The following is a 24,593-nucleotide window of genomic DNA, read 5'->3' as shown; positions in this document are numbered from 1 at the left end:
TTTAGTTGCTAACTTAGTTAGTTACTTTTTTTTTTTTAACACTCCAAATTGACCATATAATCGAGTCCAGCATACATCCAATATGAGTCATGTGGTCTTGAAAGTGACCACTTGGGGGCAGCATCCATCCAATATATGGCAAGTGTACCATCCAATAAGTAGACTGAGAGTTGTTTTTTTTTTTTTTTTTTTTTTTTTGGTAGTCATTTGGGGGGCCCAAGGTAACTTAATCACTCCTGTTTAATGCTAAGATTTTGCTGTTTTTTTTTTTTTTATGTTTATCATTAAATTAAAAAGTGTGAATTAAGAGTCACATATTATTGAAGATCTAATAAGTAAATTATTGCAGTACTTCTATTGTAGTTGTTGATAACGTTAACATGTATTATAGTTTGGGCAGATTAATCCAATAATTTGATTACCAACAAGTTGAAGCAAATTCTCTTCTCTGAATGGGCCCAAATTTTGTTGTTTACTAACGCAAAAGTGATTTTCACCTGATTAATACTTAATAGAATAATCAGTTTCAAACGTATTTGATTGACCTCCCCATTTGACCTTCTCATCTACACTTCAGTCTCCTCAGAACACGGTGACAGGGTTGTTTTGCTGAATTATCACATTGAGTAGTTGGAATACTCTATTGCAGGGGTGCCCAAGTCCGGTCCTCCAGAGCCCCCATCCAACCTGTTTTTCCATGTTTCTCTCCACCAACACACCTGATTCATGGTCAGGGTCATTATCAGGCTTCTGCAAAGCTTGAGCTGATCAGCTTGATTTTATTCAGCTGCCTTGGAGGAGAGAGACCTGCTAAACAGACTGGATAGGGGCTCTCGACGACCTCTGTTCTATTGCGTGAGTAGGGAGGGGTCAAAACTAACACAAAACTCAAAACAATCATAATTGGTCGGTGTTTTTTGTTTGTTTGTTTTTTTTAAATTGTGTCTTTTCAAGCACATGAATTCAAACTAAAAACGTGTCTAATGGGCTCTGAATCAAAACAAACTATTCAATACGTTTTTAAAACGTGAGGGCCCCTGGAAATCGCCCGTGTTTGCCAAACGGTCAAACCTGTCAGCCCTTTCTTCATCTTCATCTTCATCTTCCTCCCGACGCAACAACAGGAGTCACGGGTTATCCGTCGTCCCCTTTCCAAACACGATAATGACATCGCAGCTGCGTATAGGTGGCCCAAACAAACATCACTTATCTGGTACCCACCTGGTCAACGGTAGCCGGCGCAGGCGGCTAATAAAAGGGGCTTAATGGGCCAACAATAACGGCATTAATGAGCGGCGGGGCGAGAATGTCGGAGGGCTTAAGAGTGGGTGGGGGGGATTGTCTGCCCGTGTTTGTCTTGGCCGGTCTCCGGCGCTCACATCAAGGCAGCGGCCGGGCTGAATTTGGACCTTCGCCCGCCCGCCTGTCTGATTCTGGACCGTGTGACTGGTTGGCAGCCACAAGAGTGGACTTGTCCAATTATAATGATGGTTTAGCCAGCGGCTACCCGGGATTTTGCGTTTCACGTGTGGGCCGCTTGCAACATGTTTATGAGCGTTTTTAGACAGACTTTTTGAAGAGTCAAAACTACAAAACGGCAGCCATTTTGGCCAGTGAGTGTATTAAAAGTACAGTTGAACGTATCGGAAAGGTTGTAGTTGTTATCTGCTATTTGATTGCAGCAATTAGCACGCCATATCGGTCACTTGCTACGATAAAATGATAAATCAATATTTGTCAATCCTAGTACCGGTAATTTACTGTGTGGTGGAAAATGTAGTGGCTTAACAATTTCATTGTGAAACTCAACGACAGGGACATGCAGGAAAAGACTTCCTGTGTGGCTTTTGGTCATAGCTTTGTGAGGCTTTTTTTGGGGGGGGGGGGGGGGGGGGGGTCTGCTCATGATTGGACTGCCTAAAGAACATCATGTTGCTAACAAAAAGTGGACAAAACCTCGGACAATCTCATGTTGGAGGCCCTAAAATGGTTGCTTTAAAACAAAATGGCAGACTTGCTGTGTTTATTGAGACTTTTTTTGTGGGTCTACTCATGATTGACCTGCCTACCAAACATCACATTGCTCACAAAAAGTGGACAAAATCTTGGACAATCTAATGTTGGAGACCCTAAAATGGTTGCTTTAAAACAAAATGGTAGACTTCCTGTGTTTTTTTTTTTTTTTTCCTTCCAGGCATGACTTCTTGAAGCTTTTTTGTGGGTCTGCTCATGATTGACCTGCCTACCAAACATCATGTTGCTAAGTTACAACAAACCTTGGACAATTTTATGTTGGAAATTGACCCTAAAATGGTTGCTTTAACACAAAATGGCAGACTTTCTGTGTTTATTAAGGCATGGCTTCTTGAGACTTTTTTTTTTTGTGGGGCTACTCATGATAGACTTGGCTACTAAATGTTATTTTGTTAACTAAAACTGGCTTTAGAGACTGGATTTTGGGGGAAAAAAATGGTGTGTGACCAGCACTTTTGTATTTTTTGGTGAGCTGTCGAACTTATCAAAACTACCTCTTTGGCCATGGCTTTTTGAAACTTTTTTTTTATGGGTCTGCTTGTGATAAACACACCGACCAAAATCGTATTGTTAATTGAAAGTGGCTTTGAAGGACCCCAGAAAATGACCAAATTTTGCCCCAAAATCGCCACTTTAAACCAAAATGGTATTCTCTTTGTCTTTTTTTGTTGGTCTACTCGCCATAAAAAATTTTTTTTTAAAAAGTCTACCAAATTTCATGTCCTAACTCCTTTGCTAGCAATTTGTCAAGATCTCTAAGTATGACCCTTGCAAATGGCCAAAATTACGCTCTGAATTAAACTAAAATGGCTTTTTGAGACTTTTTTTAATTTTTTTTTTTTGTGGGTCTAATCCTGATCGACACATCGATCATGTTTCAAGTTGATGAATAAGAAAGGCTTTTTCAATTTTTAGAGGCTTGAAATAGTCTATTTTCACCCGTGTTTGAGTGTGGAAAAATCCCCGAAATAGTCCATATCAACAACCAAAACAAAAACATCTCATTTTGTAGCTCCCAACCAAAACGGGTTCTGTTTCCAAGTCGACTAAAATTAGCTTTGACGCCACCGCAACGTGTTGCGTAGCCTTTCCTGCCTGCTACATTTAGTTTTCAGCTCTGTTTTTGTTTCACCGTTTTGAATTTTGGTGGCTTGATTGTGTCTTTTTCCTGTGCAGCTGGCTTGTGACGTTGCGCCACCTCCACCGCCACAGAGTGACGTGATGTCTGCCATTTTTTTTTTTTGGGGGGGGGGCTGCTTGCAGGTCACAAAGAAGCCTTTGACTCGCGCTTGAATTGAGCCTGTGACTGTCAAAAAATGTAGCCGAGCGTCCAACTTCCCGCTTTGGCCTCTCTGGCCTTTTTGCGCCGCCACACCTGCATGTGCATTACTTGATCAATGAGAACGTTAAAAGGATCAATCGCAGATTAATAATTCATTTTTTTTTTTTTTAGATTGCGGTCAGATGGCAGGGAATAATCGTAAGGAATGTACAAAATCTTGACTCCAAGGCGGAATGATATTCCCGAGTTTGTTTTTGTAAATTCATGTCAATTGGTTGAGTGAAGTGAAAAAGTTGAAGCGCAGATATATTATGATTTATGGATATGCTGATTTGTTCCTGACAGGAACTTCACTCGACACTATCAGCCAGTTGGTGTTGTGATTATGTTTTGTTTATTTTTGTATGTCAAAGATCCCACACGTGTCAGCAAGGAGATGCAGAGGTGCTAATTTCTCCCTACAAGAACCTCAATCTTGCTTACTTTTTTTTAAATTTCCAGTTCAAATGTTTTCTGCAGCCCATTTAGGCAGCAAATTGTTGTTGGGAGGGCCTGGATTAAAGACACAGCCCACAGACACGCTGTTGTAGATCTATGGACGATTCTTTATGTATGTGCCTTTCAAATTTTCATTGATTACTGCAGCCTGTTCTAGCCAGTTAACTAGTTGGGTCTGAATTCATAGTACCATCTGGTGCCAGTGACACTGTTCTGTATTGTGGATGCATCCCTACAAAATGCTTGTTTGCCTTTCAACTTAAGGTTTTAATTTCTTCTGCAACCCATCTAGGCAAAAATTAGTCGGGCCTGAATTAATTTCACCTGCAACAATGATTTTATCTGTATTGTAGAAAAATGCAGTTGTTACTTTGTTTACAACCGTTTTTCTTTTGCATGTCTTTCATTTTGATTAGTACTGCAGCCTGTCTAGCCAGTTAACTAGTTGGGTCTGAAATCATAGCACCATCTGGTACCTGTGACACAGGCCTGTATTGTGGATGCATACTTACAAAATGCTTTGTTTGCCTCTCAACTTAAGGTTTTCATTTCTTCTGCAGCTCAGCTCGGCAAAAATTAGTTGGGCCTGAATTAATTTCACCTTCTGCAACAATGATTGTATCTGTGTTGGAGAAAAGTGCAGTTGTTACTTTAATAGTCACAACCATTTTTGTTATGTATTTCATTTTGATTAGTACTGCAGCCTATCTAGCCAGTTAACTAGTTGGGTCTGAATTCATAGCACCATCTATTCAACTGCAGTGACTGCAGTATTGAGGTTTTCATTCAACCCCTTCTGAATTGGTCGGGCCTGAATTAGTTTTACCTTCTGCAACCAGTGACTCTTTTTTTGAAGGTATGTAGTTGTTGTTTTACTGTTTACAACCTTTGTTTTGCATGTCTCTCATTTTGATTAGTACTGCAGCCTGTTTAGCCAGTTAACTAGTTGGGTCTGAATTTAAAAACACCATCTGGTACCAGTGAGACAGGTCTGCATTGTGGATGTGTAGATACTAAATGCTTGTTTGCCTTTCAACTTGAGGTTTTCATTGCAGCCGATCTCGGCAAAAATTAGTCGGCCTGAATTTATTTCAACTTCTTCAGCCGATGACTCTCTGTAGTGTAGATAAGTGCAGTTATTACTTTAATATTCACAACCAGTTTTGTTATCTCTTTCATTTTGATTGGTCCTGCAACCTGTCTAGCCAGTGAACTAGTTGGGTCTGAATTCATAGCAGCATCTGGTGCCAGTGACACAGTTCTGTATTGTGGATGCATACCAACAAAATGCTCGTTTGCTTTTCAACTATAAGTTTTTCGTTACTGCTGCAGCCCATCCAAGCAAAAATTAGTCGGGCCTGAATTAATTTCGCTTTCTACAACCAATGACTCTCTGGGCTAAAGATAAGTGCAGTTGTTATTTTAATGTTGACAACCATTTTTATTTTTTATTTTTTTTACTACATGTTGTTCATTTTGATTAGCACTGCTGCCCATTTAGCCAGTTGGGTCTGAATTCCCAGCAGCATCTGATACCAGTGAGTGACACAGGTCTATTCTGGAAGCATACCAAACAAAACGCTTCCAGCATTTGTCATTTTCCCTTTTTGTTTTGATTTCTCCTGCAGCCCGTTTAGGCGGCGACAGCCTCACGTCCCCCACTATGCTAATGCAGCGCCGCTGTGCTGTATCAACAAATGTGGGCCCCCCCCTTCACCTCTGTCTGAGGTTCTCCAGACACGTTCAAGAGCAGAACTTGAAGGGAAAAAGGTCAAATACGGGCGACTCTGGGGCCGAGGAGGCCATTAAGCAGCGGTGGGGGTGCGTGGGGGGTAGAGGTCGGTGAGGGTGGGAGGTGTGTCAATGGTCTGACCGTAATGTGCACATTTGCTGACGGGAGGAGTTTGAAGTCCCCGTAGACCCTCTCAGAGTTCCTTTCCCTGAGTGGCTCCCAGGCTGGAGTGGAAAAACAACACATAAGGGAGCATGAGGGTTTCCACCGCCAACAAAGCGTAATTAACCCCCCGTCCCCCGTCCCCCGCCCCACCTTCGGGTGATCCCCGACTGTTATTCCACTCCGGTACAAGAGGTTGTTGATGATGTGGATTATAAAGCCTTTCCCCTCTTCAACCATCACGTTACAACGCCAGTTTTCAGTCTGAGCCCACTCAGCTGTCCCGTGTTGTCAGGGAGCCCCCCCCCAACCGATCCCCCTCGGGCCCCACGGGGCCAAGGGCTGGATGCCCCGCTACTGAGGGAGGTGGGGGTGTTATTTTGAAGCGGCTTTGATGTGAATGCGTCCGTCGGCACGCCACCTCGTGCAGGGGGGGGCGCTCGACGGTTCCCAGCACAGGCTGGCTTTGTGTTTACTTCTGGTACTCTGCATGATTTTCATTGGATGATGCATTATTTATGAAATGTGTTTTTGTACTAACGTTAGTGGAAAAAATTGTTGTTGTTTTTTAATCGCAATTTTGTAGTCATTTAGTTTATATATTTTGTAAAAAAATTTGCGCAAAACATAATTTACAGTTTTAATAGTGAATTTATATATTTTTACCATTTTATTTAAGTATTGTATTTTTTTTTCCATGCTGTTTTTGTTGCCATTGTTGTTTTTCCCAGGAAATATTTGAAAATCACTTAGGCTAACGATCCTCTGCAAAAAAACACGAGACTGCAGTTGCAATAGCGGACTTCTTCTACGACTCGTCATCAAATCCAGTGTCTGTATGTATTATACTGCCCCCTGGTGGCCAAAGAGTCGACGCCAGACACATAACTTCATGATGCAACAAATGTTTTAACTATTTACATTCTATTTGCTGATGTTTAACTCATTTACTGCCATTGACGTATATACATGTCAATGGAACGGGATTGACTTAACTCATTCACTGCCATTGACGGATATACACGTCAATGGCAGTGAATGGGTTAACAGTTCTATTTCTTTGTTGGTGGTTTGTGTAAGGGTCGGAACGGATTAACGGCATTTCTTTTCAGTTCAACGGGCAAAGGTGAACGAAGTTTTGGGGGCGATTAAGAGACGTCAAACCTCGCGCGGCGCCGCGAGGGGACCCTGGGAAGATTAGAAATCCGGATTTGTGACTTGTGAGGGATTTCCAGCCGCATTCCCGCACGTCGCAAAACTTTCACTGTGCTTTTGGATCGCAGGACGAGCGGCGCGGCCTTTGCCGACGTCACCTTTTGGTGGTCAGATGACAAAGTGAGGGTTGGGTGGGTGTTGACAATGCAATGCATTCGCCAGAGGCCCACTTGACAGGTTTATGCTTGTGCATTTATTGTCGAAGGTCCTCGGAGGAGGCTGTTGTTCGACTTTGTGCCCCCTCCCCAAGCCAGCCACACAGCACCTGTCCCCGCTGCTTCTGCGACAGCCAACCCCCCCAACTCCCCTTCGGCACACATAAGTGACGTTCCATCAGAGCAAAGGTGAACAAAAATATTCTTCAGATTAGAATACAAGTGGCTGCCTTGCACACATCACAAAGTGCATTCGATAAATTGCAATACATTACAAGCTAATCTATTAACTCATTTGCTCCCAAAGACGTATTTATACGTTTTTTTAATTTTTAATTTTTATTTTTTATGCTAGAGCATACAGAAGGCTTTGATGCAGCCTCTGAACTGAAGAGATGCTTGAAGCAATGGTTATTACAAAAACGGCCAGCAGGTGGCAGCAGAGTATAAGAGATCAACCAGGGCCATGTTGCAAAAAGCTCTTTCCCCACTGTTTTAAAAAGATTTGTGAATAATGATGAAACTTAGCTATATTCTAATTCTAATTGCTGCAAAACGGAAACTGATATAACATACTTTTTTTTTTTTTTTTTTTTTCCTGACTCTAATCTTTCTTTCTGTAGGTTCCATGTTTTTATAGCAATAGATCATAATAGTCTATGGGCCTTGCAAAATCAGTCAAAATCCAGTAAAACAGCCCGGAGCAAATGGGGTTGCTTCAGTGAAAATGGCTGGGAGTGAATGAGTTAATAGTCGATGGTGACCCCCCAAGCCACTTTCACTTAGTAACATGAAATGTGGTTGACGTGTCCATCATGAAGAGACCCACAAAAGCAGGAAGTCGGCCATTTTGTTCTGTAGTGGTGTTTGTCAGTTTGGAGGGGTCCTTCACAACTTGTATCCCTTTCCAAGTGTACGGGTGTGAAGGTCTGTTGTTCCACGTTGACATTGATGAAGTTGTTTTATGACCTGGATCCCCCCCACACACACACACACACACACACACACACACTCTTGGATAGCACGCATGACACCTGTCGCGTCAAGTAGCAAGGTCAATGCTGAAAGTAATTTACTGCCCAAATACTCAGCAGAAACTTCAGTGGTTACAGTTGCTAATCAAATCCACTAATGGTGACCTGCATTTAAAAAAAAGAGAGAGAAAAATAAAGATTTAAATATTATGCAAAACAGTGTATGCATTTTGTTATATTTATGTATTTATAATAAATTAATGGACAAATATCTCTTAATATGTGACTTCAGTGACTGTTCGAATGTTGTGTAATTTTTTTAAGTCTAATAAGTGTTTTTTTTGTTTTTTTAAGACAAATCTAAACGCAGAAGTTTTTTGTTTTTTTTTTAACTTGAAAAAGTCAACCATTGAAATACCCCCAAATGTATTTATTTGTTTTGTTTTCTTTTGTTTTGTTTGGGGGTGGGGGGGTGGCAAATTTTTTAATATGTGCCATCAGTGACTGTTTTCGAATGTTTTTTAAATTGTTTTTTGTTGTTTTAAGTCTAGAAAGTATATTTTTTCCCCCCAGACAAAACTCTAAACGCAGAAGTATTTTTATTTTTTTTTAAACTTAGTCAGCCATTGAAATATCCCCAAATTTATTTGTGTTTATTTTGGAGGGGGAGGGGGGCAAATCTCTTTAATATGTGACTTCAGTGACTGTTCAAATTTTCTGTAAATTTTTTTTTGTTTAAGTCTAATAAGTGTTTTTTTTTTTTTTTTTTAGACATAAATCTCTAAACGCCGAAGTTTGTTTATTTATTTATTTTGAACTTAAAACTGTTTTTTTCCCCCTCATTCATCCTTCTGTTTCGGTGCGTGCGCAACGACGACGCGCGCGCTCCACGGGCGCAGGCGGAGCGACGGCAGACTGGCGTGCGCGCGACCCTCCCTCCCTCCCTCCTCCTCCTCCTCCTCCTCCTCCTCCTCCTCCTCCTCCACCTGGCCTGGACTCCCACTCTCAAAGTGGACACGAAGTGCGCGCGACCACTTCCGATCAAGCCAGCAAGCAAGCAAGCATGAAGTCTGCAGGTCACGACACGCGCGTCCGGACGCTTCACTTATTAGCGACCGTAACTTGACTTCAAGTAGTTTTAAAAACAACAACAAACAAGCAAACAAACCTCCACGCGTGTTTTTTTTTTTTTTTTTTTTGCTTTTTTTTACGGCGCGCAGCGTTTCCGCGGATGGATCCAAAGTTTGCGTCCCGGAGGGGTTGATGCTGGGGAGCCCGTCCACCACCACCACCAGCGCCAACAACGGCGGCGGCGGCTTCCGAATGCTGGCGCCGCCACCGCCACCGCCGCCGGCCGCCGGCGACGAGCGGCGGGCGGAGTTCGTGGCGCTCACCGCCGTGCACGCGGAGCGCAGCAGCGAGCCGTCCACCCCGGAGCGCGGCTTGCCGTCGCACCGCACCGGGCTGCTGGGCACGCCGCTGCCGGGCCCCCCGGGGCCCCGGGCCGCCGCGTCCCTGAGCAGCAAGCGCTTCCGGAAGCTGCAGAACTACCTGTACAACGTGCTGGAGCGCCCGCGGGGATGGGCCTTCATCTACCACGTCTTCATGTGAGTTCCCGTGCATGTTCATACTTCAAAAAGAAAACAGAAGGAAGTCACGTGCTGTCGTCTCAGCTGCTTGATGGATCTTGCAATTACGCAGGCAGCGTCTCAGCCGTGCCTCATCTCAGTGGGAGCTTCGCTCTTCAATTTACACTTAATGAAGTCACGTGGGGGGGATTTTGTAGATTAAAATCGATCCATCTCGATAGAATTGATGATGACATCAGCACCCCACAGCACATATACCGTATAGAAAGCAAGTTCCCGGATGAGACATGCATTTTGTTCCGGATTGTTTGTTTGGAATGAGCGGCGTGTTCAAGTTATTGGATTCCGACAGTTTTGCCCCGTGATTGTTTTGGTGTTGGAAAACATAGCATTGCATTTATGTGACAAAAACGAACATTTTTTTGCTGTTGGGAGTGGAACTTTTTAGTATGCAGCAACGCTAAGTGTTGGAGCTCAGATGAGTGATAGCACACCTGTTCTGAATGAGATTTGAATGACATTTTGACCTTTCGATTTTGTTGGAGACGTCGAGAAACGACCAGTTTATTATGTGGCAAAAATTGGACTCGATCTGTACTTGGCGTGACTGCAACTAGTAAAACCCTGTTCTGACATTTTTGACCCAAAAAAAATAAGCAGGGTTTCGACAAAACAACGATATCAATTCCAAAAGGAATTTGCGAATGTCAACAAAACACGACTGGTCGGTTACGGTCGTCAACTTTTGTACTCTGTAACGAAGTTGAAAGTCAACTAATTGCTACCCGTGTATTTTTATTTTTTATTTTTTTTGGGGCATTTCTTGTCTTCCAATCTGACAATTCACTGAGGATGTTCGACTTTACTGTCGATAGATAAAAACTATTTTAAACGAAGCCAAAGTTTTGAAATCATTTGTTTGCTGCCATCGTCGCGATTGGGAAGCAGCGATTTTAGGGTCCAAATCCAAGCTCTAATTTTCATATTTACAAGTCGCTGTTATTTGGAAAAACTCTTATGTCCATTCTTTTTTTTTTTTTTTTTTTTTTTTTTTTAGGTTTTTGGGGTGTTTGTATTCAGTTTCATTCCAAAAACATCAAAATATCGCGGCTTCCGAATTGCCTAGCACCTGCCGATTTGATCCGTATCGCGAATTCATAGGTCACAATTCGATTCAATACCGATTAATCCCGATGCAGCTCGATTATTGGGATTTAATTTGACTCGAATTTAGAAAATCAGTGAACTTGTCCATGTACACTGTAAGATTTGTATGATTTAACTGAAACTTTAACACTGTTTAACAAACGGGTTGCATGAAAAGTGTTTCATATTTCAACAGCATTGAAATAATATAATATAATTTTCTTCCATGCGTAAAGTGGGAACCCTAACGCTAAATTTTGCTGAATATTTCCATCAAAAATTGATGTTTAAATATCGACTTGTCCACATATTGAATCGATACGAAAATTGCGTAATATCGCGATATATCGCTGGATTGATTTGTTTTAACACCCCTAATAAATATGTAAAAAAATATATTTTTTTAAAATAAACTAAAGATATACAAGTAGAACCTGAGTATGCATAAGTCACAGGACCAACCAAACTATGTAAAAAAAAAAAAAAAAAGTGCGACTTATAGTCGGAAAAATACGGTTTACATCGTCATCAAAAGGTGACAAAAGTCACGATTGTTGGACAAAACGTATCTTGCACATGTCAACAAAGTCACGACCTTTTTGTCAGCGCGTCGCCGGCAAATTTGTTTGCGAGTCAGCTTTTTTTTTATTTTGTATTTTTTATTGTCCTTATCAAATGAAGAATGCCGCGTCAAAAGTCAAAGTTCACGCGTGGCTTTATATACAAAGTGTGTCAGCGCTGCTTTGTCTTTCTTTTGCCGCAGTTGTCGTCCGCCCGGCACATGCTGCGGACGCGGCGTTGGCATTGGGACGCTCCCTGAGCCGCGCCTGCGAGTTTTGCGCGCGCAGCTGCCGCCCGCCCCGCTGCCGCTCATGCCATCATCGAGCTTTTTATTTCCCAGGGAAATCCCGAGCACTTTGTTTTGGCGAGCCGGACAGCGGCGCCGCGCTCGCGCCAGGATCCCGTTTCACATGCCGCGGTGTCGGCTGTGGAAGAGATTTCGGCCATGTTGCGTGTGGCGGCTTTGATGTTTGCTAACGGAATTGAGCCGCATGCTAGCACGGAGCAGCGCTAACTTCACATTTCCTTTTAAGATCAAAATGCTTGAAATGCGTCATTAAAACTTTAGAACATTATGAGAAATTCTTTGGTGATATAAAACCAATTTAAAAGAATTGGACTCGTTTTTTTTTCGACGTGAAATCCCGGAGATTTGCTCTTTCTCGCTGGTGCTAATGCTAACTTGCTAACGGGGTTTTCTTTGATTTCTAAAATGATGGACTTTAAGGGACAATTGATCCACAGTACCTTCTGGAGTGGTTCATGCATTTTTACACACTTTTCACGTACACGTTACACTGGTTTTCAAAAGTGGACACACCCCTGCTCAAATGCCTGTTTTTTGTCATGACATATATATATAAAAAAAGGACAAATAATTTCAAATCTTGTCCACCATTAAGATGACTTGTATAATTTCAATAGAATAAAAAAAAATAAAATAGAGATACTGTAGTTGCATAAGTGTGCACACCCGCTTGCTTCTGGGAATGTGTCTTTCAACCTAGTATTGCCTCTGATGCACCCCAAAAACAACATCAGATGTTCTAGTAGGCTTTTCAGTTGATTTTTGAAGGTTATCAGTCATATTAATAATGGGAATTTTTTATTTTTATTTTTTGAATGTCAGAATAACCTGGCATTTGAACAGGGGTGTGTAGACTTCTGATAAGCTCCCAAATATCAGGAAGAAAATATGTTCCCTTGAGGGATCGTTTATCAATGTTTGCCTTCACCTTTGACCCCTCACCCAGGGCCGCATATAGCGCGTCACATGCCCCCACCCCGGCCCCGCCCCCTTGGGTCCCAGCAGGGTCTTCACCAGGCTAAATCAGTCCCCCCCCCCCCCCCCCAAAAAAAAGCGACATCACGTCTCTGGAAATCCAGTAATAGTAATAGAAGCGTCTTGTGATTGATGAATGATTGATTGATGGGTGGAAATAGAGCGTCCATGAATTATTGATTGCGGCGAGATCATGTGCAGTCCAAGTATGATTATTCATGGCGACTTTTTACCTTTTTGATGCCGTGTTAATACGGATGAAGCTTCGCTTCTGTTTCTTGTTTCGTTGAGGAACGACCGGACAATATTTCACATGTCGTTTATTTCAGTAGCGCAAAAACGGATTTTGTCGGTCTGAAAGTCGGTCGGCTTCAGTCGTTGGCTCCGTGCGGGAAAACATCCCCCGTCACCTTTTATGGCCCACGCTCCCTTCCAGCTACTGTGTGTGCGTGTGCGCGTGTGTTTAGGAAAGCTTGAGCCTAAAGTTGTCGTATTTATAGATGAGCTGGGAGAAAGTCTCAACAGAACTCCACCGCGCTCTGTGGCGGCGTGAAAGGGGCTTCCACTTGACACTGGAAAAACTCCTTCAGTCGTTTTCAGAACCTCTTCTTACCCGAGCGTGTGAAACAATTTAAAAATATGTAAAAGTACATACCAGGTGACTGAATGTGTGAGTTCCAATGAGAAGGAAAAAAAAAAAAAAAATGTCCCTGACATTGAATGAGTTCTTAATGCACAAAGAGCACATTTGCATTGAAAAATTAAATATGACGTGTTTGTAGGCAAGTTTATGAGAGAAAAAATAAAGAAAGAAATAACGATAAGAAATTGAAAACTGAACAAACATGTTCATAGTAATAAATACATAATTAAATGAATTCTTTAAAAATAAAAATTATTCAACAAAAAAGTACATACAAATACACACATAATAAAAGAGAAAAACATTCACATAAGTACATAATAAAAATGAACAAAGAATAATCATTGTGATTGCCAATATTTACGAATATTTTGAAATCTGACAAACGCATGATGAATTAACAATTAAAATTATTTTTAAATATAAAAAAGCATTAAACAACAAAATACATAATAAAGGAGAAAAACATAAAAAATAAGTAAATAATAAAAGGGGTGAATAACATTTAAAAATTAAAAAACAACAAAGAATAATCGTGATTGCAATATTTACAAATGTGCAGAAATTCGACAAACCATATTTTAAAAAAAAAACTAATAATCAAATGGTAATTGAAAACTAAAAAACATGTTGAATGCATGATGAATTAATAATTAAAAGTATTTTTTTTTACAGAAAATATTAAACAACAAAATATATAAAAATACAAACATATTAAAAGGGAAAAACATTAAAAATAAGTAAATAATAAAAGGGGTGAATAACATTTAAAAATTAAAAAACAAAGAATAATCATCGTGATTGCAATATTTACAAATGTGCTGAAATTCGACAAACCATATTTAAAAAAAAAAAACTAATCAAATGGTAATTGAAAACTAAAAAACATGTTGAATGCATGATGAATTAATAATTAAAAGTATTTTTTTATAGAAAATATTAAACAACAAAATATATAAAAATACAAACATATTAAAAGGGAAAAACATTAAAAATAACTAAATTATAAAAGAGATGAATAAAAACATTTAAATATTAAAAAACAAAGAATAATCATTTTGATTGCCAATATTTCCAAATATACCAAAATTCGACAAATGAGCTCAACGTTGCGGCCTCCACTTTATGATTTTTGCTTGTCACCTCGTCAGCAAAATGCAGCTCCAATGCAATGATGTCACAAAATAGCCTTTGTTTTGTTTTGTGCATTTGTCTTTTTTTGTTTTGTTTTGTTTTTTTCCCCTCCAAACTGGACATATTTTAACTTTATGCATTCACATCAGCGGCCGGTGTAAATTCTGCTCCATTAACGATCCTTTACGATCCCCATGCCTTGACTCACTCTCTCTCTCTCTTCGCTCGCTCGCTCGCCCTTCCTGGATCTCTCATTAGCCGTCCTTCCCACTCTAATTGACCTGCCGCGCTCCCTCGCGTCCTCCCATCCTACCTCGCCGTCTCCCAGCTTTGGTTTTAACTCTGAGCCACGTAAAACGCAAGTTCTACTTCATTCTAGTTAGTTACAATTTGGGGGTGGGGCTGTGCTCAGAATGAGCCAATCGCATTCAGTCTTCACGCTTGGCAACATTTAAATGGCAGTCTGAGTTAACCCCAAATAAACTCCAGCTGTTCCTAGCAGGGCTTTTTTTCTGACATTTTATGGCAAACTTTGCTTGGCTTTCGTTTCTTAAGTTACAGTTACTCGGTGAGTCAAAGTGATTTTGTTGAGAATATGAGCCAAATGTGTCGGCGCGCGTCGTCCAGGTACGTCACGACGGGATCTTGCGACGGGAATTCCAAGAGCCGATTGATGGCCGCGTGAAATTGGAGGAAAGTGTTCCGGTGGACGCCAACGTTGCCGAGTAGCCGCGCTGTTGACGTCTCGGCATCCTCGCTCCCTTCCGGCCTCGCCGGCTGCTTTCGTTTCTCCTTTCAGGGGCACCAAAAAAACAAAAAAGTGTCTCGCTGAAACCTCCTGCAAGGCGGCCAATCCGCGGAGAGTGTTGACACCCGCTTATTCTGCAGCGACGTGTCTTTCTCGAATGGGATCGGCGGATCTGAGATGTTCCCGTGCGTTTTGGCCTCTTGGGGGCAGTGTGGTGCCGTGCACCCACTGAGCTACACACTTAAAAGGAGTACAGAAGAAAGTTGCGTTTGAATTCTATTAAAATAACTCATTTTTTCGCACATTTGGAAGAATTTGTGCCTTTGCGTAGTGTTATCGCATCGGTGGGAATGTGTTCCCGCAAGATTTGTGTGTGGATATTCGTTAATTGAAGGAAAAACACTCTCGAAGTCGATGCTAACTTCCTGTTAGCATTTCCTGTTAGCACTAGGCTTGCAACGTTTTAAAAACGAAGCCTGTTTTGAAATTTAAATTTACAATGGATGTAATTCTTAACTGGAAAAACAGAACAAATAATACTGAGTTGTTTCTGTGCGTTATGTCCTCTTGGGGGCAGTGTGGTGCCATGCCTCCATGGTGTGCACACTTAAAGTGAGTACAGAAGAAAGTTGCAATTGAATTCTATTAAAATAACCTTTTTTTTTTGTGCCTTTGTCTTATCATTTGCTAACTTCCTGTTAGCACTAGGCTAGCGATGTTTTGAAAACGAAGCGTGTTTTTTATTTAAATATACAGTGGATGTCATTCTTAACTCATTTGCTCCCAAAGACGTATTTATACGTTTTTTGTTGTTTTTTTTTAATGTTGTTTTATGCTAGAGCATACAGAAGGCGTTTGATGCAACCTCGGAACTGAAGAGAATGCTTGAAGCAATGGTAGTTATTACAAAACCGGCCAGCAGGTGGCAGCAGAGTATAAGAGCTCAACCAGGCCATGTTGCAAAAAACTCTTTTCCCTACTCGTTTTCACCAGGAATGTGAATAATCATGAAACTTAGCTATATTCTAATTATAATTTTATAATTCCTGCAAAAACAGAAACAGATATAAATATACTTTTTTTTTTTTTCCCTGACTCTAATCTTTCTTTTGGTAGGTTCCATGTTTTCATAGCGATAGAACACAATAGTCGGGTGGGCCTTGCAAAATTTGTCAAAATTTAGTAAAACAGCCGGGAGCTAATGGGGTTGGGAGTGAATGAGTTAATGTTGTGTATTTAGTTTTACGGTTAACGTCAACGCATGAAACAGTTTTAAAGGACGCTTCGGGACGACAGAATAACATACGCTACACACTTGCTAGTTGCTAACGCTCCGTAAGCCAACTGGTGCATTCAGGGTGCTTTCATAGTGTCGGAAACTACAGCGAGCGTTCATTTCTAAAATTGTAAGACTCTTTAGTGTGTGGTTTCTCAACAGTGGGAGCATCTAGAATGGGCTTCCACTAACGCTTGTCGTGGTTGCTAATAACTGTGAGATTTAAAGACTTGGGCCTGGATGTGGCAGTTCTGGCGGCGACCGTCAACATTCCCCTGCTTTCTTTTTTAGCCGACAACTCTCAGCTGTTCTGGGAGTCGTCTCTCCTCCCCGCTACCCGTGTTTTGGTTCTCACACGGCTTTAAATCAGAAATGAGCGTCACAACCCACCCGCGTCCCCGGCAAAAGTGGCCAACCGGTAACAAGACGGAATGTTTTTTTGTTTTTTTGTTGTTGACTGGGCGACGTCACGCGCTCGCAGTCGTTTGTTTACGCAGACGACGAGTCGCTCGCCACCTGTGCCACTTCAACACCCGTTTAGGCAAAACTGCCGCTCAAGACAGGAAGTGATGATTCAGCACTTTTTGGACATGGCAAGATGATGTGCGGTTATTTTTTCACTTGACAATAAGAGTGTTACAATATATATATATATATATTGATGTCACGATAAATCATGATACTTTGTCTCCCGATAGATTATTGATACACGTACGCAAGTAGCGCGATATTTGTAGTTAATATACAGCCACTTGTTCACGAGCAATTATTGAGCAATTACTTGGCGGGCCACTAGGGGGAGCGCTTCATCGGAGTGGCGGGGAAATGGACGCAAGTCTTCAGGCGAAGAAGACTCATCAGCGCTCTTTGAATTGTGGAAGACATTTTATTTGACTGTTTTGCATATGTTTCTATGAAAAATGTGTATTATATCTTCAATTTGAACATTTTAAAACATATTTTATGTTTCGACATTTTGAAGCACACATTTTGTGAGGAATATTAATATTGATTTAATATTTAAGTCATTTTATTTATTCCCTTTTGCAATGTTACGCAAAAAAATTGCCACAGTTTATAAAATTAAGCAATTAACTCTGTAAGACATTTTGCATGACTTAAATGTTTTAGAAAGACACAAATTTGTTCATAGAAATTTGTATTTGTTTAAAAAAACAAAGCAAAAAACACGTGTTGTGTTTCAGTGATGGTACAAAAAGTTTTTAACGCAGATTATCGTGGATTTAGGACCTGATGGTCATAAATCCACGATAATCTAGAGCCAGTCTAGGGCTGGGTATCGATTCGGTTTTCAAAAATCGATTTGATTCGGTTCAGGAGGGCCCGATTCAATTCGATTCACATTGATATTGGATTCAGTTCAGGATTTCATGCAGTACCAATTTGACTTTCATATGGCGGATATTCCCACAAGTAGCAAAGCTGCAAATTAGTCGAAACTTGTTTCTCTTACATGGTGCATTGGTAAAAATATGAATATTTACATTTATCATTGAATCACATAGTTACAATAATCAATTTAAAATATAATTTTCCTTACAATTTATCTTTCAATTTACTTCATTCGGCTATTAGCTTTCAGTATTTCCATGCAATTTCTCTCAAAATTGCACTTAGTCTAGTTATTGAATATTTGTATTTTTTAGGTATGCCTCAGTTTTTAAAAATGTATAGAAAATACACCACATTTGATCATCTTGGCATTTAGTTTGAGCGTAGGTCATTTTTTTTAATTGAATTTTAGTTTTACTACTAAATTTGACTTTTGTACTAATTGACAATGACGTATCATGTATGTTTTATTTCACATAACCTGATCAAAACCGTAAATAAGAATTGAAATCGATGACAACCGCAGAGCTATGAAAATAAAATGGCAAAAACACTGGCAAATTATCACATTTACATTCCGTATATTAACATTCAAAGCTGTATTAAAATTCATGCTTTTATGAATCGATTTTTGGGCTGTGAAAATGAATATCGATTTGATATCGGTATTTTAGAGCCAGCCCGAGACCTGACCAATATATTGAGAATGTTGCGAGATAATCGTTATCGTGTCACATGGTGAGCTTGCGAGAGGTTCCCGCCCTTACTTCACAATGTTACAGTCCGCTTGCATTGGGCCCAAGTGGTGCATGAGAGCAAAAGGTGCCGTTGCAAGTTCCACAGACCTGTTGAGCATTGGTGGAGGTCTTCAATGGAGTTGCAAGTTGACAGTTGTGACATGACAGTGTGTCGGTTGTCGTTTTTTTGTCTGCTCTGCTCGCAGGATGACAACAAACCACAACACCCGCCCGAGCGCTCGCATGATTTCACATTGCGCGCCGCCGCCGCTGTGCTGTATTCCCGTGTCAGCATATTTGTCACACGCCTCCATTAGAGTGCGTGTGCATGATTTTTTTTTTTTCTTTCCGTAAGCTCCCACCAAGAGTTGGGCGTCCATCTTCTTGCTGGCCTTTTAGAAACGTTTTTGTTTTGTTTTTTTTTTGGTGCTGGCGCGAAGGCCTCGCAAAGGCGCCTGGGCCGCTTTTTGCGCCCACGTGCGTATACGAGTTGTTGAGATGGTCTTAATTTATGGCGGCGCTCACTGTAAACACGCCAGGAAGCGGCACCATGACGACCGGCCTCAAACACAATCACAAAAGCGCGCCGGCGGGATTTATAAGGCCCGGCCTGGCGTGCGCGCGTGCGTGCGTGACTCTTTGTCTGTATGTGTGCGTTGACGGACTGAATTTGTGCGTATGAGTGCAAGTGTGTGTGGAAAATGTGCGCGCTTTTCACGCATGTGTGCGCTTGTCCTGGAAAGTGTCAACAGAAAAATGTAACCAGCAGCATGTCATGTCATTGCGCTTGCTAAAAATTGCCTGATTTGCACAATTGCCCACTCAGCATCGATTTATTTAGTCGACGTGGAAACCACAAACACATTTTTTTACATGCATAAAAATATAGATGGATATTAAAAGAGGATATCGTAGTTATTATATTATTATTACGACAGTACACCATCTGTCTGTTAAAAATATAAATCTAAATATATACAATAAAAAAAACTATACCTTATGCAATAGATATATATCTATAGTCATATTTGTGTAATAAATACAAATGTAATGTAAAAATATATACAGTGTTCTTTTTTAAAAAAAAAAGTAAGAATTTAATAGAACTCTTAAACACATTAACACTAATTGTCTATATATTTAAAAAAAAGTAGTTACATATAAATGTAATGTAAAAATATATACAGTGTTTTTTATTTAAAAATATTTATGAAATTAATAGAGCTCTGAAACAAATGAACAATAATTGTATATTTTTAAAAAAAGAAGTTCAATATAAATGTAATGTAAAAATATATACAGTGTTTTTTAATTACAAAATATTTAAGAAATAACGGAACTCTGAAATAAATTAATAATTGGGTGTATATTTAAAAAAAAAATAGTAGTTAAATATAAATGTAATGTAAAAATATAGTGTTTTTTATTTTAAAAATATTTAAGAAATTAATAGAACTCTTAAACAAATTAACAATTGTCTGTATATTTTAAAAAAAAGTAGTTAAATATAAACGTAATGTAAAAATATATGGTGTTTTTGATTTAAAAATTATTTAAGAAATTAATAGAACTCTCAAACAAAGTAAAAATTATCGGGTTTTAAAAAGTAGTTTAACACAAATTGCACACAAATTGCATTTAAATAATCATTCTGTTGATCAAATGTAAAGTGATGTAAAAATAAAAATTATTTATGTATTTTTAATTATGAATGATGATGACAAACAATTGATTCAAACAATAGTTTTCTTTAAAATTTTCTTTGAAATCACATTTTTCCGCCGTTGTGTATAAACAGCCGATAAAATGAAGGGATGAAGTCGCCCCCCGAAACTTGACACCCTCAGAGGTAGGATGGCCGTTTGTGTGTAAGGTATTTCAGGAAAGCAGGGACAGCGTTTTAAAATTTCAAAGTTAACACCTGACATTGGCATTTTCCACCCTGGGTGTTTGTTTGGCAATATTTATTTATATCTATTTTTTGCCTTCGCTGGGTTCAGTTTCTGCAATGTGCTGCGTGAAAGGGGAAGTTGTCAGTAAAAGTTGTCATTTTCTCACTTGTATAAATAAATAGTGGTGTTGACAGAATGGAAGGACCAAGTGGAATCATCAGTTTTACGCCTCCAGATAGAGTATCAGAGCTCGGACTGTGTGTGTGTTAAGGTATTTTTGGAAAAGCTGGGACAAGTGGTGTAAACTTTAACACCCTTTGTGTTGAAAGCAATTGTTGTGAGTGACAATATCCTGTACGTAAAAAAGTGGAATAGGAAGCGAAATAGGAAGGTCAAGCTGACCCGGCAAATTTTTCTCCATGATTGAATGGTGGCACGGCTTTGACAGGCTGTGTGAAATTTTTTGATGCCAGAAAATTTGGAATTTCTTGATTTTTTTTTTTTTTTTTCTCCCTGTTTCATTGTACCGTTTATAAGCAGCAGTGGCGATGACAAAGTCAACCCGACAATATTCTACTTTTGGTGGTAGTATCGTAGACAGGTTGTTGTCTGTGTGAAAAGGTGTTCCACAAAACTGAGTGTGTGAATTATAATACTTATTCTTAATTTTCTTTGCTTATTTTTTGTTGTTGAACGCAATCGTGGCACTACACCACCTTTGTTGGGTTGGGTGTAAAAAGGGAAGTGCCAATTTTGCAGAAACTGCGTGAAAGGGGCTTCACTTCAAGCTTTTCAGATTGCCTCTGAAACGATCGGCGCAATAATAATTCTATAAAAGGGCAAAAGCCAATCAAGGCCGAGATGTGCCTATTTGGCAGAAACCGCATGAAAGGGGCTTCATTTGTTTTGCGAGCGAGCCACGTGAGCTTGGAATGAAAGTCTTTCACACGCATGCTGTCACACGAGTGTCAGCGACAAAGCCGAAAGCGCGGCTGACATTTATCCGCCGTATTGTTGGCGGCAGGCGGCCAATTAGCGCGGGGGGGGGACGGACCGCCCGCCGCTGACATTTTAACCGGCGCGGCGCCATCGCACAACATCTTACAACAGCCGCAGCCTTTTTCACGCAGAGTTTCTGCCGAAGTTTCTGCGGTTCGAGCTGTAGTAGAAGACCTGGGATTTATCCACCTGTGCCTTTCACACAGGATTCTGCCACAAGAGTGGCAGCTTTTACACACAGTGTAAAGGGGGCTACTCCTTATTTGAAGCCCCTTTCACACACTGTTTTCTGCAGAAGTGGTAGTGTAGTGTACAAGGTGTTTATCTGCCTTTGCCTTTTACACAGACGACCAGCAAATGGGAGAAGTAGCTGGCAGGTGTTAAACTTCACACCCCTGTCGCCACATTGCGGCATCGTCTTACACGCAAGGCATCGTCCCGTCTCAGCTGCGGCTCTGATTACGGTACTACCGCAAAATGATAGCATTCCGGTCGGCTTTTTGTCTATCGGTACCTTTTACACACAACAGTGAGCCGATTGTCGGTTAGCATGTAGCATGCGTCATCCACGTTGCACCTTATTGTGCAAATAAATAATTGATCGGCGTTCGCGGGAGCTACGAGGGAAAACAAATACCTTTTTTTTTTTTTTTTTTTTTTTTTTTTTTTTTTTTTTTTTGTGAGTCACGTCAGCTAACAAACATAACACCCCCGCTTTCGCCCCACTCCTCCTTCTTCCTGGGAAGGGGGGAGAAAGCGGGGTGTTCCAGCACTTGAGCCTCTGGATCATTTAGTCAGCACTTTTTTAAAGCACTTAACGTCTCATATTTTTTTGTTAGTGTTGTCGTTTTGATTTTTGCTGCTTTGGAAAGTCACCTTTCTTCGCTGCGCTGGCACAAGGTGACGCACGTACGGTAGCGCTGTCGTTTGCACGCGTGCGATTGTGGGTTTTGTGTTCAGGGAGCTGCTTGTCGGCTTCCCTGCTTGTGGCGTCGACGATACCGCACAACGTCATCATCACAGCAGCCCCTTTCACGCAGAGATCCCGCATGAGAAGATGTGGCATCTGGCTGCCTGTGCTTTTCACGCGGCCAAATATGACGCGACGGTGTGCTTTCACACGTGGCGTTGTGAGCCCACAAATTGGGTAGCCAGAGTGTGTTGAAGGGCAATCACTTTCAACGTGCATGTTAAACGTCACACTCCTTTTTAGCATGAGGGAATTCCCCTTACACACAGACAGTGTCCTGGAACAGAGATGACTTCAGATTGAAGTAAATTGCTGGGTCAGCTTTGTCCATCTGCCTTTTTTGTGCTGTTGCTTTTAAAGCACAACAGCAACATAAAAAAAAAGGTGAAGAAATTCTGGCTTTCACAAAGGCCCTTTCACACAGTTTCTTCTAAATTGTTACATGAAAATTTAAATGTTCAAAGAAGAAGATCCAGAATTTTCTATTTGTTGGTCAACTTAACCCTCCCGTTACTTTGGAAAAAAACTGACAGCTTTTACAGGCTGTGTAAAATGGACTAGTGCATATTTGAAACCCCTTACACACAGATTTGTCGCATAATGACCACATAAGTTTGAACAGAAGACCTGGCTGTACTGTAAGTGATCATCTTCGTCCTCAGAAAAAGGCCAACTTTCACAGTCTGTGTAAAAGAGGCTGGTGCATATGTGAAGCCCCTTTCACACCGGAGTTCCTGAAAAATTGGTATGTCGGAACAATAACCGAAGGTCCGGCATGTGTAAAATGGGCAAGAACTTGCGTGAAGCTCCTTTCACACAGTTTCTGAAAAATTGGCACATCAGGTCCTCACTTTCCATTAGAACAATGCTGACTTTTCTAGGCTGTGTGAAATCGGCTAGTGTCTTTTTGAAGCCCCTTTCACACATTTTCACGTAAATGCTACATCAGCGTTTTATGAGAAGATTTGATATCTACTCTACGTAGTTAACTTTGTCCACCCCTTCTGTCAGAAAAATCTTTCACAGGCTGTGCGAAATGAACCATCACTTATTTGAAACCCCTTTCACACAGTTCCCTGAAGATATGCCCATTCGAGCCAGCAATATTGCCCGAACAGTTGATTTCTTCACAGCAAGGCACACAAAGTGAGTATAAATCCTGTCCGAGCATTGTGGCAGACTCGTATGCTGGTGCTTTTAAAATCCCCTTTCATGCAAATTTATCACACAATTGGCATTCCATTGCCTCAAAAGAAGTGCAAAGGTGGAATATTGGGGGCAACCACAAAACAACAGGGCGGTGGTGGAAGTGATTATCATACTTAACCCCCCCCCATGCCCCACCCCATCTCAGAATCCCCTTTCACACAGGCTACGTTCCTGCTCGCATAATACCCCCCCTCTCACCGTTCATCATTCACGGATGATTGAATCAAATGTCTCGTTATCTGGCTGGAATATTTTTTTTCACGGGGGAACGTGAGAGCAGCTTATGGACGCTGAACAGCAAAATGGCGGTAAAAGCCCGCCTCGCCCCCTTCCTCGCCGGCGCCCATTAAAGCAATCGGAGAGCTAAATTGCATTTGCGAAACTTTGTTGTTAAACCTCGCGGCCATCACCTCCGTGCATTCAAACGTCAATAAAAGATGCACACAAAATCATAGCAACACAAAATGTCAACACAGAAACAAATCGACACCAGTACGTAAATACGATAAATTATGTCAGACAATATAATTAGCAGTAATTTCATTAAAATAAATGTAAAATTAAGATTATGTATTGAAAAAAATGGCCAAAAAAACGATGACTAAGATAAGAAGATAATACAGACAATAAATCCATCCATCCATTTTCTTAACCGCTTTCTCCTCACAAGGGTCGCGGGGGTGCTGGAGCCTATCCCAGCTGGCTATGGGCAGAAGGCGGGAGACACGCTGAACTGGTCGCCAGCCAATTGCAGGCCACTCACAAGCACACCTCGGGACAATTCAGAGCATTTTCATGTGCAATGAATACCTTTTAAAAAGTAAATTTTTTTCAACTTGCTGTCGACTGATGATGATGTCATCACCTGTGCTGAGGAAGTAGGTAACGACCAATCATGGCTCAGTTTACTGACCAAACCCAGAAAACAAGTGAGTCATGATTGGTCGTAAGCTGGTGATGTCATCATCAGTCGACAGACAGCAAGTAGAAAAATGACTTTTT

The 24,593-nt window shown here is 40.8% G+C and overlaps 1 protein-coding gene across 4 annotated transcripts in view; it reads left to right on the top strand.

The window, feature by feature from the left end:
• Positions 1-9,048: 9,048 nt before the first annotated feature.
• Positions 9,049-24,593, top strand: part of kcnq4 (potassium voltage-gated channel subfamily Q member 4) — a 34,745-nt gene continuing 19,200 nt past the window's right edge. For all 4 annotated transcript variants that reach the window (XM_077506587.1, XM_077506586.1, XM_077506585.1 and 1 more), the window contains exon 1: positions 9,049-9,659. In XM_077506587.1, the coding sequence (XP_077362713.1) occupies positions 9,316-9,659 (344 nt within the window). In that variant the 5' untranslated portion in view covers positions 9,049-9,315. The remainder of the gene's footprint in view (positions 9,660-24,593) is intronic.

The sequence above is a fragment of the Festucalex cinctus genome, chromosome 19 (genome assembly GCF_051991245.1).
Source record: "Festucalex cinctus isolate MCC-2025b chromosome 19, RoL_Fcin_1.0, whole genome shotgun sequence".
NCBI classification, from domain to species: domain Eukaryota; kingdom Metazoa; phylum Chordata; class Actinopteri; order Syngnathiformes; family Syngnathidae; genus Festucalex; species Festucalex cinctus.
The sequence above is the reverse complement of the archived record's forward strand: the minus strand, read 5'-3'. Positions and strand labels throughout refer to the sequence as shown.